A 16,910-nucleotide genomic window follows, 5' to 3' on the forward strand; every position below is an offset into this window, starting at 1 on the left:
AAACAACACACACACAAAACCTCTAAATCTAAAAGTGGATGGGGATAATTTTTACTTCAAAGGCTACTTAATGAGCCATGGGAAGGAAAAAAAATATAACTCAGGGTCAACCGTATAATAGTCAGTTTCTTGCCTGCAGGTTCTCCCTATAACAGATCTATGCCCAAATTGCTCCTACACAGTGCACAAGCCCCAGAGTCTGCTGCCATTCATCCCCATCAGGTCTATAAGGTATCTCTTATAACATCAGGGAGGCACACAACCTAAAATTCTCTAAAATGGACCTAGATGATTAGAAAGTAGTTACTAGGGCATCCTCAGGCTCAAACTTGAGTTCTTGTATCACCGTGCAGACTATAGTTCAAGTGCACTTTGATGGAGGCTGTAAGACAAACCAAAGCTGCCGTGTACCTATGCCAAATATGCAGAACTTATTTTTCCCAGTTGACATGTGTAACTGCTGGGGTCTCAGGAAACAGCCCGCTCAGTTAGGGTAGGTTGTGAAACGTTTAATAGCGAGACAGGATGTGGTTAGGGCACAGGGAAACCACCAGGAATGGTACAGTCCCTCAGAACTGTTGCTATTCCCACAGGCCCAGACAGACAGTGGAGGAAGTGAGTACTGGAATCCAGAAAGTCCTGTAAGAGGACCACCTCGACAGGAGCTATGACCTGTGGTCAAGGATGTAGCCAGACGGCAGTCACCCCAGCAGGGAGGGAGCCAGAGGAATACACACTCTCTCTTCCCTCCCCTCCTCTCCTTCAATTTCTTGCCTGTGCTTCCCACTGGCCAAACCCAACTGGAAGTCCGCGGGCAAGGGAGACCCTTGACATTAAGCCACACGGACCGGCCTTGCAAAGCAGAGAGCAGAATGGAAAGCAGAGACAGAGGGGTACACAGAAGGAGTAATAGGAAAACACCCAGCCCAGATGTAAGTGTGAAAGATGCATCAGGACAGGAACAAAAGCTTTCTGCCAGGGATAGGGAGGTAGGATCGTCAATGTTCATTATAATCCAAGAGGCTGAGGAACGCTGACTGGGAGAAAACTCAAGAAACCTAAGAACTGATGCTGAGCACTGCAGGTATGTGGTGGGCAAGGCACTTCTCTGGATCTCAGCTTCTTCACCAGGCCGGTGACCACAACAAGTTCCCTGCAGCTACCAAGCTCTATAATTTCTTGAAATGAGCTTTACTTAAACACAGGAACGTGCTGATAGGGTTTATCTTGTACGACAGGTGCACAGTGACTGATGCAGGCCCTTTCCCACAGTGGCCCTCAGGGGACGCTTTCACTTAGCTCGCAGCCCCTCCAGTCAATGAGCTGCTCCGCAGCAGCCTCTAGAAGTCACGTCTCTTACCGACTGCACTCCCATTCCTCGAAGTTACAAAGGAGAGAAGCACGTCACGCAGGCCATCGCCATTCACATCCGCCAGCTCCAAAGGAGACAGGTCCCCACCTGAAAAACACAATTTTAAAAAACCCTTAGCAAGTTAACGCAAACCAGTTAAAAAAGAATGAATACACAGTGCCCGCACTTCCTTAACAATCAGGCAGGCTTCTGGTTCTTAGGTAAAAGATGATTCTGCCTATTCTTCTCACTAAATACAGCTAAAATCCCTGGACATTATACAGAAAATAAATATAGGAAGTCTCTGGAAGGTGGTGAGAAGGTAGACCAGCGAGGGACTGTGAGACCCGAGGAATGACAAGAGATGATGACCCTCTGGGGTTTTTTTGGCCTCATCTACCCCCGACTAGGTGCTGCAGAAGCTGGCAACCCAGAACACCCACAGGTACAGACCACAAAGCCCCCAGAAAAGCGGGCTCCCCTAGCCTGGCAAGACAGAAAAGTTTCAGATACTAACTGCTCTAGTCCAGCCAAACAACACAGATAAAACCATGGCCCCACCCCCACAGCAAAGGCCAAGTGGGGAGCCTAGACCTTCGCTCTTGCCCAGCGGTAACAAGGCACCCCTGCCTCCTCCCCCGGGGTCACGTCGGAGGAGACCAGGTGGGGAGACAGGACCTTCGCCCCCTAGCAGCTTTAAGGCCCCCCACACGCCTGGGAAGCCTCCGGTTCCAGCCCTCCCAGCACTAATGAGGGGGCCCCGTCCCCCTTCTCAATCCCACCTGGGTGGTGTCAGCAGAGGCCCAGCGGATGCCCGGACTTCCATCTCCACCTGGCAGTGACAACCAACCCTACGGGCCCCGCCCCCCCGCCGCCCCCGCAACAGGGCGGAGTCAGAGGGTGCCTGCCCAATGCGGAGAGAGCTGCCACATGGCTAGTGGACGTGTGAACTGGTACAACTGCCATGGGGAAGCTGAGGTTGAACATGCACATACCGCAGGACCCAGCAATTTCGCTCCTGGGTGTATGCCCTAGAGAAATTCTTACACACTGCATCGGGAAATATGTACAAGAACCTTCTTAGCAGCATTATTTTTTTAAATAGAAGCCACCTAAATAAATGTCTGTTAACAGTAAAATGGATTAGTAAATCATGAGACAGACATACCATGGAAAATTACACGGCGGTGAAAGTGAACAAACTCTAGCTACAGGACCTCAGTATGGATGAACCACAACAATATTTTTTAATATGTTGGAAAAAAAGGCATTCACAGGAGACTACGATTGCATTTATATAAAATTCAAAACCAGGCAAAATTAAAGACTATAGTTTACGGATACATAAGTGGTAAAACTATAAAGAGAAGTAAAAAAAAAAAAAATCACCTCAGGACAGTAGGAGGACATAGGAGAGACACACGGAGGTTTCAGAAGCCATTATGGGACCTCTTTCTTAAACTGGGTGTTGGGTGTCCCGAAAGCCTGTTACTAGTTTTTACACTGTATATAAACATTACAAGAGCTCACACAGAAAAATCAAAAAAGGAAGGAAGAGATATTCTGTGTGGAAGAAACGTAAGTCAGAGTCACCCAGTTCAACCTTAAGAGAAAGTAGAGATGAGAACCCAGAAGCCTTCGGCGGCTACTTCAACCAGGATCACGAAACGCCCGAGATGAAGTATCTCTAGATCGAGGTAACACAGGGGTATAGGAATACTGTAGGGGAACGAACTCTGTTCCTCTACCCTCATAGGGTTTCCAGCTGGGACTGACATAAGACAGACTAACAAGAAAAGCATTTAAATTTTATTTGACAGAATTGTACATGTACCAGAAGTCCCCACAGGAACATGAAGACCCAGCGGTGGCTAGGCCTAAGCGCTTACATCCCAGGTTCAGTAGAGTGGCAGCTGTAGAAAGGTGACTGAAATATAGGTGGAGACCAGAGAAAGATAAGAGGGATTTTAAAAAGGTCTGTTTGTACTCATTTCTCTTGGCCTCCACTGCCTGTCTCTGATAAGAATGTTTCTTTCCTTTTGGTATAGGAAAAACTCCCATCTCTCACATGGGAGTTTTATCTCTTGATATTAAGAAGAATTGAAGGTCAGAGTGGCCTTCTTGCATCTGCTGTTGTTAAAGTGCCTTTAAGTCAAAGTAATCAATATGCCAAAGCAACCTATTTGGGGATGGTGGGTTCTGAACCCTTTCGGCTTTAATGCCGTTTACAAGAGACAGGACTGCTCACCACTGCCAATTTAGATGTAATCTCCATTCCTGACCCAGAGCAAACTATTTTAAAGAAACTTGCTCCAAAATGAGACAAAATAGCTAGAATGACTTGGGCAGCACCATCTTAACCATGAGGAGCAAGGAAGAAAAGTTGCTACAAGAAAGCAACTCTTTTACTTGAAAAGAAATTATTTCAAAATTCAAATTAGGTCAGGTTTCTATAGTCGATGAATGCCGGAGGGTCCTCGAGGGGCACTGGCTTCTGGTCTGGCCAGGCCTTGTGTCTTACTTTTCTCTTAAACAGCCCTTCCGACAGCTTTGCTCTCCTCTGACAGCGTTGGCTGCATCAGGAACACAGCAAACCAATGCTCTGTCCCATGTACGTCAAATTAGGACCAACGCCAACACCTCTTTCACCCAGCGCCCCTCCCCTCTGGCAACCACCAGTCTGTTCTCTGTGTCTATGAGTCTGTTTCAATTTTGTTTGTTCATTTATTTTGTTCTTTACATTCCACATAAAAGTGAAATCATATGGTATTTGTCTTTCTCTGACTGACTTATTTCACCAAACATAATACCCTCTAGGTCCATCCATGCTGTCGCAAATGGTTAGATTTCATTCTTTTTTATGGCTGAATAATATTCCATTGTATTAAAAACTATAAACTGCTAGTCAGGAAATAGTCACAGAGATGTAAAGTACAGCACAGGGGACATAAGTCAATAACATTGCAATAACTATGTACGGTACCATGTGGGTACTGAAAATAGTGAACACTTCGTAAAGTCTAACACTATGCTGTTTACCTAAAACCAATATAAAATAATATTGAAAAGTAAGCTGTAAATGGAAAAAAAAAATGCCAACAGAAACACAACAAAGCAGTGATCTCCCCAAGTTTTTTGAGCTTTATCAATCCATCTTTTTATTTGATTTCAAATCTTAAGCTCCTAAAGGCACCTCTACCCACTGGGGGAGAATTCCTATTTGACACACACTAATTTTTAAAGACCCGGAGGAAGGTTTTAATGCCATCAGAAACTTTACAGAACTAGGGCTGAAAACCCTACAACTCACCTCCCTGGGGGCCCAGGTGGCGGCCCCAAGTGCTGTGCAGATCCCTCGGGGGGCAGGGGATCAGGAACGCGCACACCAGCACCAGGACCATTGAGATCACCAAAGTCAGGAGGAACACAGACGTGCGCACGTAGGACACGATGGAGGAGGTTGCCTTCTGCTCCAGGCCTCCAAGGGGTTCCGAGGGGTACCCCTCAGTGGTGACCTCCGAAAGATGAGACTTTGCAGCCCCTGCAATGTCAGCATCTGAGTCGGGCTCTGGCACTTCTCCCAGAGGACTCTTCCCATTTTTGACCCCTCCGTTCTTCTGCTGCAGGTCAAGCACGAGATCATCTTCACTCTCGTCACTGTCGGCCTGCGTGAGGGGATCGTACTCGCCTAGGTCTGGGCTCTTCTTCCCTGAGGAAAACAGAAAGAGAGAGCTTTAAGGAGAAGGAAGGAGAAACCCTCCCCAAGTACATGGCAACTCTAAGCACCTAGGAAAATACACAGGACTGAACAAAGTGAAACAAAGCTAGATTTGCAAGCCTGGACCTTTGTGGCTCTGTAAAATAGCTGCCAGCATGAAGAAAAGAAGGCGGGGGGTGCAGGGGATCACAGTGTTCTAGAATTACTGCTTGCATGAGTTTAAGAAATTGGAAAGGAAAAGAGAAAGCAAATTTCAAATGCCTTTTTAGGTTTTTTGTTTATTTATTTAACACCTCTCTTAATGTGCTTGAATCTCTCTAGTGAAAAAGATGATGGCTCTTCTATCACCAACCTTCCATATGCCTCATATGCATATTTTCTTAGGGGTGTGGTGTTCCAGTCTTCCCTGGGACTTCCTAAACTTTTAGAACAATTCTTCTCTCTATACTGCCCCTCACAGTCCAATATTTGTGTCTTCCCAATTACTTCTCTGAAACAACTTAGAAGGTGGAGGCTAAATGCCACTGGAGATGTCTCACTGGAAATTCACTCCTGAGAACCTTCCTGGGAGTGCGATGCCCTTTCAAGTACACGTTTCAGGAAACAGTGTTTATCTCTAAACTTGTTCTTCCGAGCATGTGCTCTGGGAGGGGTGGGATTGAGCAGGAATGCAGAAGAGGAGGACTTGTCCTGAAGCTGGTTTACACAACAAGGGCATGTTTTTACTTAGACCTTACGCTCATTTGGGGCAGCGAAGAGGCGGAAATTACAGGAGGGCTCTCACACCTCCTCGCAAGCCGCCCCTTGGCCCTCACACCAATGACTGGGTGATTTTATGCCTTTATTTCATGTTAGAACCAAGTAAAAACCAAGAAAAAGTTTCTGTTTTTGGAAATTACCTGGTAAGCTGGTACTAATGTAAATGCTGCTTTAAATGTTTTGTTAAGAAGAAATATAAAAATCTAATTTAAAAGGGAAAAAGAATTTTGATGTTAATCTCTGCCTCTGCTATCTTGGTTACGTCACTTCACATATTATTAAGTCTCAATTTGCTCAAGACATGAAATGAAAAAATAAAACATTAAATGGGAAGTAAAATCTTTTTTTGGAAAATTGATTTTAGAGTGAGAGCAATGGGGAGAAAGAGAGAGCAAGGAATGTCAATTTGTTGTTTCACTTATTTACGCATCAGTGGTTGATTCTTCCGTGTGCCTTGACTGGAGACGGAGCCCACAACCTTGGTGTATCGGGACAGATGCTCTGACCAACTGAGCTACCCAGCCAGGGGCTCTGCGAATTAAAATCTTTAGTGTAAAGTTTAGTGTTTGGTTCATTGAAAGTCAATAAATGTTTGATTCAAAACTGAACACTGTGGTCCTGGCTGGGCGACTCGGTTGGTAGGAGAGCCATCCTGCACAACAAAAAGGTTGCAGGTTCAATCCCCTGTCAGGGTGTCAGGGTGCATAAGGGTGGCAAGCAATCAATGCTTCTCTATCACATCGATGTCTCTCTCGCTCTCTCTCTTCCTCTCCCCCTGCACCTTCCCCCTATCTCCCTCTGTCTCTCTTTCTTTCTCTCTCCTCCTCCACCTTCCCCCCATCTCTCTCCCTCTCTCTCTTTCTCTCTGTCTCCCTCCCTCCCCCTTCCTCTTTCTCTAAAATCCATAAAAATATATCCTTAGGTGAGGATTAAAAAAATTTTTTTAAATAATAATAATAATAGGCCCAGATCTACTTTCAGGCGCAATAAGTTGATGACTGGCATAAGAAACAAAGAGAAGTAAGTGCTAAGTCAGCATGCTGAGGTCCTGTGACAAACTGGCAGCCCCCTGCCAGCCAGGACAGTGACTCCCAAGGAGCAGCAGCTGGGAAAAAAGGACTCTTGAGTTCACAGACCTACTTCCGGCCTCCAATTAATTGCCCTAGTTCACTCCTCTGGCCCCAGCCTCTGCCTCTTTGTCAGCCAGTAGGGAGTCGTAAAACAACTGTGCATATAAAGATGAATAACAATTTGAAAGAAACCATCAATAGCAGTCATTCTTTAAGATACTACAAAGTTCTACAAATATTTGAGAAAAAAGTCACAACAAAATGTCAAAGTCAACTAAAGAACAAATGCTGGACAAATGATACCATGAAATGTAAGAAATAATGAATGGATACTTCCCCACGGATCCCAAGAAATTATAGAAAATAGCCTTCTCTGAAATAAGAAAAAAATATAATATTTCTAAGAAGAAATGACAGTTCAATAAAGAAGATTACAAGTAAACAAGCAGGGCACAGAAAAACTGAAGACAATAATAAAACAATTTTAGAGAAGGTATCTTTGCCAGGATCAGCAAAAATAACACACCTGCTGACAACAGAGACACTAAAGGACAGACTGGTGACAGTTAATAAAAATGAAATGGAAATAACAATGGCTGGCAATTCCGACTCCTTACTATGCACCCTTTCAAGCCCTTTTACTGTCTTACCTCAGTAAGTCTTCATAACAGCTCTTTGAGGTAAGCATATTATTATCCCCATTTTAAAGATGAGGACACAGAGATTTGGAAATTTAACTGACCCATAGCTAAACAGCAAGTAAGTGATAATGCAAGGATTCAAACCCAGGCAACCTGGCTTTGAAGCCTGTACAGACTAAATAAGCAAGTCATCCCTATTTTAATAGGACTAGAAAGAAAGGGATGACTAGAGAAAACAAAGATGATCCAATAAATGCATAACAGAAGAGGAGAACAAGGGAAAAAAAGTGGAACCGAAAACAGTATTTAAAAGATATACAGCCCTGGCCAGTGTGGCTCAGTTGGTTGGAGCATCATCCCATAAACCAAAAGGTCACAGGTTCAATTCCCAGTCACGGTATGTGCCCAGGTTGTGGGTTCAGTTCCCACTTAGGGCATGTACAGGGGGTCAAAGTGGGGCAACCAATAGATATTTCTTTCACATCGATATATCTCTCTCTCTCTCTCTGGAATCAATGAATATATCCTTGGGTGAGGAGTAAAAAATAATAAAGTAAAAGATATACCAAAAAAAGTTCCTTCAATAAAGCCAGACCTAAAACTCCAGAATAAATAATACAGTGAGTCCCAAGAAAAACTGATAAAGAATAATCAATAGTGAAACATATTCTAGTAAAGTCATTGAACTTTAAGGACAAAGAAAGAATCATATGAGCAGCCAGGCCAAGGGAAAAAGAATCAAGTCACTAATGATGGAAACAAAAATCAGGCTGACTTCTCCACAGTAACATATTCCTAAAAGATCATGCCACAGTATATAAAAGTTCTCAGAGAAAAAAGATCATGCCACAATACGTAAAAGTTCTCGTGAAGTACAAGAACTCTGATCCAGACACATTTCTGAAGTACAAAGGCAAGCGTGCAAGAACTTAGAGGCTATTTTATTCTTGTGTCTTTCTTTCAAAGATCTTAGAAGAGAACCAATTCTTGTCCAAACTCTTAAGATAAATATTTACTTTTATACTATTAATAGTACATATTTTTCCAGATAGTTCAAAGACAAATCTCAGCTTAATTATCACTGACTGCAAATTTTGATTAGAGAACTCTTAAGTGAATGTTTTTTCTACCTACATTTCACAGAAAGATAACAAGGGTGTATAAACATTAATTCTTTAGACTGAGAAGCTAACATCAAAAACATGCTTCTAAGCTCAGGGCACTTTAACACTCTCTTCTCTGATGATTTCAGCCACCACCTACATTTTTAATCAACGAAAGGCTTTCAGAGAATGAAGAAGAAGACACGGATTTCACAATACATCAATATAAATGAGCTTCCCAAAGCTATCACTTTCCCCATAGGAAGACTGAGGACACTAAGTTACATACCATTCCCAAAACAGTATGGATGAAAACATAAGCAGGAAAGAGATGCAACTGTTCCATCCCCAAAGGTTTCCAAGAACATATACTATAATATATACTATTTATTGACATGTACTATACTTTACATAGACTATACTACACACTCTACTGCAACTAAAGGCAAATAATTCACATCATGGATTAGTTTATCCAAGCAGGGCACATAATCATTCTAAGTTACACATAATAAAACAAACCATTGCAGTAACATTATGCTGATGTTCCTGTCAGTGTTTGACCTACAAACTTTAAAATGAACTAAAAAAACATATACTTAAAAGACAACAGTCTCAAAGGCTGCTTTATAAATGTTACATTGTCCTTCTGTTATTAATTAACCTCACTGTATGCACGTGAGCCAAAGATCTTTCCATGAGCTTAGTGGAAGGGTATGAGACTGTGAAATACATTCCCAGCCACTGCTCTTTCCTCAAGAGGTTGAGGACATCTGTCATTAACTCACTATTACATCGCCCTCCTTCAAGTATCATATTCATAAGTGATCACGGTGTTAATAATGATGATAATAATAAGAGCTAACACTTCTTAAATAACTAACATGTCAAAGGTTAACAAACCTCTCAAGTATATCCATCTCTTTCACTTTGCCAAATAATCCCATAAAGTCAATATGTGGTAAAGTGCGTGAAATACAGTGAATTTTCCATAATAATATCATTATTACACATGAAGAAACTAAGACATAAAGAGATTCAGTAACAGATCTGGTAAAGACTGGATTTCAATCCAAGCCTGTTGTATGCCCTTAGCTGCCGTTCTTCTATTCTGCTTCCTTACACATAAAAATAGGAAGGACCCCACGGTGGGCATCATGTCGCAATACACACAAATACTGAATCATTACATTGCACACCTACAACTAATATAATACATGTGTTATTTCTGCTCCTTTAAAAGAAATGGTGAGGAAGTTAACTATGGTAACATGACATAATAACCCAAACAGGACTGCAGCCTCACAATCCCAATTACAGTGTATCCAAAAACAGCTAAAAGAATGCAAATTTTACTTAACATAAAAGCTAAAAATTGTTTTTGGGGTGGAAGGGAGAAAAGGCAAGAGACAACTGAAGTACAAGGGGAAAAAAACTCAAAACAAACAACCACCCCATATCAGAAGAATATATGGCTAATCTGGGCATTAAAAAGTATCAAACTTACTTGACTGCTCACTGCAAGCTGCTGTCCAAACACGGGCCCAAGGAACAGACTGTGTTTTCGCTACCCTATCAGATGACGGAGCTACTGCAACTGAACACTCCAGGGGGTAATAATGCCACAGCCTCATAATGTGAGAATGCAAAAGAGCTCAGGAGTTTGAAAGCAAGACTTTCTTGCATTCCCATCCTCAGAGAATAACCACTACCTATGCTAGGGTTGGGGGGAAGAAACCAAAAAGCAAAAAAAGAAAAGAAAAAGAAATACAACTAAATATGTCTGACATCTCATTATCCCTTTGCGAGAATATCATCCTACACTAAGGATACATAAGACTACTCTCTTCAAAGTTAATTAATCCTGCACGTACAGGGACATTCCCCCCTCCCCCTTTCATCTCAATGTTACATACACGTTCCAAAATAGGTATTATTTCCGTTCTTTCCAATGTTCTAATGAGCCCATGTGGTGGGGCGGGGGGAAGTCTTAGGTCATAAAGTCTGGTGACAGAAATGCAAATTCATATCAAATCCATACCCAACGCCGTCACGCGTGGCTCAGTATAGCAGACTGCAGCCGCCCTGCACCTTGTGCTGAATATCCACCAGACACCCAACTAGCCCTTTCTAACAATGCTAGTGAAAGTAACTGCTCTTCACACTAACCCCTTAACAGCAAAAAATTATAGCCTAATGTTTAAAAATTATTTAGATAGAACCATGAAATTTTTAAAGCCTTAACGTTTAAATTTTATTTGGGTAGAATAATATGTCTTCACGAAAGAAACAAGTTTCTACCAACACAGTTCCATTCTGAAGATTAAAAACAAAACAAGCAAACACAACACTTGCAACGGTTGCCCAAAGTACTGAGTTGCCTCTGGAAGTTGTCATCAGCACTAGTGCCTCTTTAAAAAATATCCCACACTTTATCTGCAACTTGCAAATGCCAAATCATTTTCCTCCTAAATGCTTAGCCTGGACAGCCACAGGCTAAGTGGAATCAAAAGGTCAGGATCTAGCGTTAAAAGACCCGCGGCATTCAAGTCTAGGTTTTTCCAATACTGCTTCGCGACATCGGACAGGTCAATGAGCCAAGTAACTCCCATCTTCCTTTTCTGTAAACTCGGAGAGAAAACACCCGTCAATTAGAAAAGAGGCTGCTCCGGAGGGTCACGCGTCGCCCTGCCGCCCACGCCCGCCGTTCAGGTGCACTCTGCGGTACACCGTCTGCGACGCTTCGGAAAGGATGCTCCCCTCACCATCTCTACCCTTGGGAGGGCGGCGCCGCGCGCTCTGACATTCGCCACCGCAGCAGCGTCGGCCCGCTCCCGGCCACCTGCCCCGCGTGCCTCCAGCGATCCCTCCCTTCTGGTCTCCCAGGCTCGCCCCGTGCCCGCGATCCGCGACCCGCCCGGCGCCACTAACCCCAGCCCACAGAGCGCACCGCTTGCCTTCGCGCGGACCCAGCTCCACCTGGGTTGGGTCTAGGCCCAGACCGGCTTTGCCCCCAAATCCTGGCCTCCTCGTCTCCCCGTCTCCCCAGCCCCAGTGGGGGCGGGGTGGTCGCGAGGGGTTCAGTCCTTACCCGGGAGCTTGAGAGCCCTGGACAGCACCGTCGCCATGGCGGAAGCCGCGGTGCGCGTGCGAGCGCCCGCGTCCTGTCGGGAAATGTAGTTCCAGGCGGGCGGTGCGCCGGGCTGGGACCTGAAAAGGTGGCGAGCGGCTGGACCACGCAGGGTCAAGAGGAGGAGCCTGCCTGCAGCCCACGCACGCTCGTACACGCCCCTGCGGGCTCTTCTCCCGCCCACTCGGACCCAAGCCCCTTACTTGGCAAGTGACTTGAGCCTCACTTTCCTCCTCAGTGAAATGGGGAGATGCTACCTATCACGTAGGCTTGCAATGAGAGGGGAATGACAGAACCGGTGTTAAAGGAGGCGCAATTTGAGAAATGCGCCGCAGGTTTTGGAGTCAAGACACGTGATTTCAGTCTTGCCTTCATCCCTTCCTAGCTGGGCCACGTGGGCAAATCGCTTGGTAGGACTAAGTTTCAGCTTCATTCTTTAAAATGGAGACACCAGTATCTACTTCCCAAGTTTACTGTGAGAATTAAATTATATAATCTGTTTAAAACACACCGCACACAACAGGCAACTGTTTCTTTGTTTCTTAGGCAAAGGTCCAGGCTTCCTGGAGCTCAACCCTCATCTCTTATTACCAGTTTATGTGTGTGACACCCTACCTGCAGCTCCTTGCTTGGAGGGTCTAAGGAAGCAGAAGCTGACCTGCTTCTTCCTCACAGGCACCGAGAGGTCAGCCTTTTAATGCAGGAACCCAAAGGTGTTATCTAGTCCACCCTCCTTGTTTTACTGAAGAGAAAACTGAGGTCTAAAAAGGTGACGTAAGTTCTTAGTGTCAAACAAAAGCTCTAAGATACCTCTCAAGTTGGAGGCTGCCTCATTTGCCCGAGAAACTGTAGACAGGACTATCCTGTGCGTGTGATCTGAGATTCTCTAACAGCCACCCCCATTACCCATTTCCTCAGGAGAAAAATGCCTGGGGCCAGGTCATGAGTTCAACCCCCCCAACTGCACCAACTCCTAGATGTCAGATCTAGCGCTAGTTGCTCAGTCTGTCTCTGCCTTAATTTTCTCATCTGCAAAATGGGGGTGCAGTAGTTCCTATTCCATGGAGTTGTCCTGAGAATTAAGTGGATGCATGCAAAGCACTTAGAACAGTGCCTGACACCTAGAAAGTGTTTCATAAGTGTTAGTTTTTCTTTTGTTAATAATTTATTAATTTTTTGACAATTTAAAAACATCATAAATGTAATCATTTAATGGGGGGTTTTTTTCGGCCTTCCACAATACTCAAATTTTCTACTGTTTGCCAGTCCTCTGGAGGTACAATTAACAAGCATATCTGAGTCAGTACAGAGGCTGCGACTACAGAGAGATTACTGAGAAGTTGCAAAAATGCTGGCTGTGTGTGTCACTGTGGCCATGGCCTGCTCCGTTCTTTGGCAGCCAGGCTGGTCTCCAACAATGCCCTGGGATCATCCTTCATTGCTGCAAGGAATCCCCATTCCCCTAACACTCGCCTTCAGAAGACTGGCACTGCTGAAATGTCCTCTGTTCTTGAAGAGCGGATTCTTGGAGCTGATACCTTTGTTGACGTTGAAGAGACTGGGTGTGTCTTAGGTCTTGGTGATGGCATTGCCCAAGTACATGGGCTGAGGAATGTTCAAGCAGAAGAAATGGTAGAGTTTTCTTCAGGCTTAAAGGGTATGCTGCTGAGATTGGAACCTGACAATGTTGGTGGTGTTGTGTTTAGAAATGATAAATGAATTAAGGAAGGAGATATTATGAAGTGAAAAGGAGCCACTGTGGATGTTGTCACTGCCGAGGTGTTGGGTCATGTAGTAGATGCCCTTGGTAATGCCATTGATGGAAAGGGTCCAGTTGGTTCCAAGACCCATAGGTGAGTTGTCCTGAAAGCCTTGGAATCATTCCTCCAATCTCTGTGCGGGAAACAACGCAGACTAGCATTAAAGCTGTGGATGGCTTCGAGCCAGTCACTTGTGTTCAGTGCCAGTCACAGAAACACAAGCTGTTGATGTGCCTTCTTACATTCCAAAGAATGTCATTTCTATCACTGATGGACGGATCGTCTTGGAAACAGAATTGTTCTACAGAGTATCCACCCTGCTATTTACATTGGTTTGTCCCAAGTTTCATCTGCTGCCCACACCAGGGCCATGAAGCCAGTGGCTGGAATTGGCTCAGTATCAGGAGGTTGTTGCTTTGGCTCAGCTTTGCACTGAACTCAATGCTGCCACTCAACAACTCTTGAGTCCTGGTGTGCATCTGACTGAGTTGCTGAAGCAAGGACAGTATTCTCCCATGGCTATTGAAGAACAAGTGGCTGTTATTTATGCCAGAGTAAGGGGATATCTTGATAAACTGGAACCCAGCAAAATCACAAAGTTTGAGAATGCTTTCTTGTCTCTTGTTATCAGCCAACACCAAGCCCTGCTGGACAATGTCGGGGTGAAGGAACAACCTTAGAACAGCCAAATGTAGAGCTGAAAGAGATTGTAACAAACTTCATGGTTGGATTTAAAGCTTAAACTAACTCCTAAGGATTCTCATCAAATACCAGGTTGGTTTTGTGATTGTTTCTTCTAGTAATCAGTTCCATGTAAAAAGATTACTCTTATACTCCAGATCACCTTAAAAATAAAGTGCTATATTGAAAAAAAAAAAAAACCCAAACACATATCTTACATCTATGTAGGTCATCTATGAGGAGCAACACAGCAAGTCAATAGGCAGTAGTGACTTGCCCGATATCAGATTAATTCATTGGAACACATTGAGACATGAAAACTGACTTAAAAAGAAACTTTAGCCCTGGCTGGTGTGTCTCGGTGGATTGAATGCCAGCCTGTGAACCAACGGGTCACCGGGTCAACTCCTGATCAGGGCACCTGCCTGGGTTGTGGGTCGGGTTGCCAGCTGGAGGCGTGTGAGAGAGAACCGGTCGGTGTGTCTCTCACACATTGATGTTCCTCTTCCTCTCTTTCTCCCTCCCTTCCCCTCTCTCTAAAAATAAATAAATAAAATCTTTTTAAAAAAAGAAACTTTAAAGTAAGTAAGGTATAAAAATGTCCACTTTAGCTGCAGAAAAACAGGAACTTGTGTTTCTAGGAGAGAATACAGTGGATCAGAATAGCCAGGTTACACAAGAGAGAAGGAAAGCAGAAACCTGCCCGCTTTCTTGGTGAAAGGGTGTATTCTAGGGGAGTCCCTTCTTATGTGGTGGGCATAAAATAAAGTTGTATGGTTTAAAGTTTGATTAAGATTTTGCTTAATCAAACAAACTATACTGTTTGCTCTAAACAGTATAGTTACCCAAAGCACCAGTGTACATAAACACAATTCTGCGTATGCACATAAATGGGTATGAGCATGTACACATCTCATAGATGTGGCACCTCCAGCCCCTCGGATTTCCATGCTTAATCTTTGTGCATTTCCATTTTCCCTATAATCACCCAAGCTTTGCCCAAATTATATTCAGGGGGACGCAAGTGCTGAGGCATCGCTTGCTCCCAGCTCCCAGAGCTTTCCTCCTCTTAGCCTTACTTGCTATCTGGGAATCTCTCCCATCCCCCAGACTATTTTCCATTTTAACACAGGAACCATGGATTAGAACAGTGTTTCCCAAATTTAATGTACTTTTCTGCCAAATAAAGGAAAAATCCAAAGCAGCCATCAAATGAGCCAGGATCTTTGCCTTTTACATAGAGAAAACCTGTGAGTTCCTCTGTAAGTTACCTGGCAGAATTCAAACGTCTTTACCTATTGCCCAAACACCTGCTGAGGTCACTGTGGTAAATGCCAACGGCCCAGGGCTCCCGACTTCCCACTTTGGCTCACTTCCCCGGGAAGTGAAACAAGGGCGGTTGGGGCGGGATGGCTGTGGACAGCCAAGGCGGCCGGACTGTGGTGCCGCTCTGCAGAGAAGACATTCTATTTCTGAAAGTCACAGCTGAAGCCAGAAGAGCCCCTTCTGTTCTTTCAACACTGATCTGCAGTGGGAGTATCCTTCCCCAAACTTCCAAGTTTCCAATACCTTGCAAAGGAAACCCATATTTGTTGGCTCTTAATACCTTTGTGATATCCTATGTATCGTTCAAAACCCCTAAGCATCCTGCGTAGGATCATCATCAAATCTGGTCGCCTAAGACTTACCATTCCCTGGGCACTATGGCCACTTCTGCTGGGGCTGAGCCTCCCAGTCGCTTTTACTGCCTCCTCCTGGAACCAGTACCATGTTCACCAGCAGCTGCCACCACCCCTCCTGGGTACCACTGAGACCACGAGGCCTTGTGGCCATTTCTACCTCCCTTCAAAAAGTGTTGCTTCTTGTATCTCTCACGAGTCAATACCACTTCATATTTTAGTGCTGTTAAAATGTCGAAGCAGTTTAGTGTAATGGCAACTAGGGAAGGCTGCCTTGCTCTTCTTTTTATGTTATACTTATCAGAAAACTACGAATGCTATGTTCTTCAAGGCCAAATGCAGTATTTTCTCTACTTGGAGCTCTTCCACCCTGCCTCCGCCCACATGCCTGCGAACTTCGCAATACATTTTAAATCGAACTGTCTAGATTGATGAGATCCGCTAGAAATAGTTTCCCAGCCTCCCTTCACCCTCCAATGGTTTCCCCACCACTCATAGCCGCCCCCCTCCCCCCCCATCCCCATGCCTGCTGTCAGCCCTGCGGAAGGGGATTTGGGGATATATGGTTGTTCCTTTTAATAACATTGGATCTTAATATTGAAAGGGATCTCAGAGGTCTGCAAATCCAATCCCCACTGAGTAGGAACTGCTTCTGTAACGCTCAGTCATTTCAGCTCTGCTTGGACATTATCTGTGTCTGAGAGCCGGCGGCGTACAGCAGGTACCCACTGGTGGACAGCTCTGTGCCTGTTCCCCCGACCACACCGGCAACACTAACTCTCCCTTCCAAGGTCATAAGGAACAAGGCCTAATCCCTGGGCCATAGGGCAAGTCTTAAAATGCCTGAAATACTAAGGCAGGACTCTTAAAAATTTTTGCTGGAAGTTATTTCCTCCTTCTTATCAAAAATATTTTTTCTCTCTCCTCCCTTCCCTTTGCCTTAAGTACATGAAGGTTTTTGTTTCCCAGCACAAGAGGCTTCCTTTGACATGAATTTTTCCTTCAGCAATCAAGCCTC

General features: G+C 44.5%; 1 protein-coding gene and 1 pseudogene across 1 annotated transcript in view; one reads left to right on the forward strand and one right to left on the reverse strand.

Moving 5' to 3' along the window:
* FAM234B (family with sequence similarity 234 member B) overlaps positions 1 to 11,844 on the reverse strand; it is a 30,840-nt gene extending 18,996 nt beyond the window's left edge. The window contains exons 1-3 of the mRNA XM_054591408.1: positions 11,734 to 11,844; positions 4,662 to 5,060; positions 1,361 to 1,459 (exon numbers count right to left, since the gene is read on the reverse strand). Of these exons, the coding sequence (XP_054447383.1) occupies positions 1,361 to 1,459; positions 4,662 to 5,060; positions 11,734 to 11,770 (535 nt within the window). The 5' untranslated portion in view covers positions 11,771 to 11,844. The remainder of the gene's footprint in view (positions 1 to 1,360; positions 1,460 to 4,661; positions 5,061 to 11,733) is intronic.
* LOC129084600 (ATP synthase subunit alpha, mitochondrial-like) lies at positions 11,769 to 14,274 on the forward strand (annotated as a pseudogene).
* The last annotated feature ends 2,636 nt before the right edge of the window (positions 14,275 to 16,910 follow it).

The sequence above is a fragment of the Pteronotus mesoamericanus genome, unplaced genomic scaffold (assembly GCF_021234165.1).
Source record: "Pteronotus mesoamericanus isolate MK-2021 breed Mesoamerican mustached bat unplaced genomic scaffold, CSHL_Meso_final scaffold_21, whole genome shotgun sequence".
Taxonomy (NCBI): Eukaryota; Metazoa; Chordata; class Mammalia; order Chiroptera; family Mormoopidae; genus Pteronotus; species Pteronotus mesoamericanus.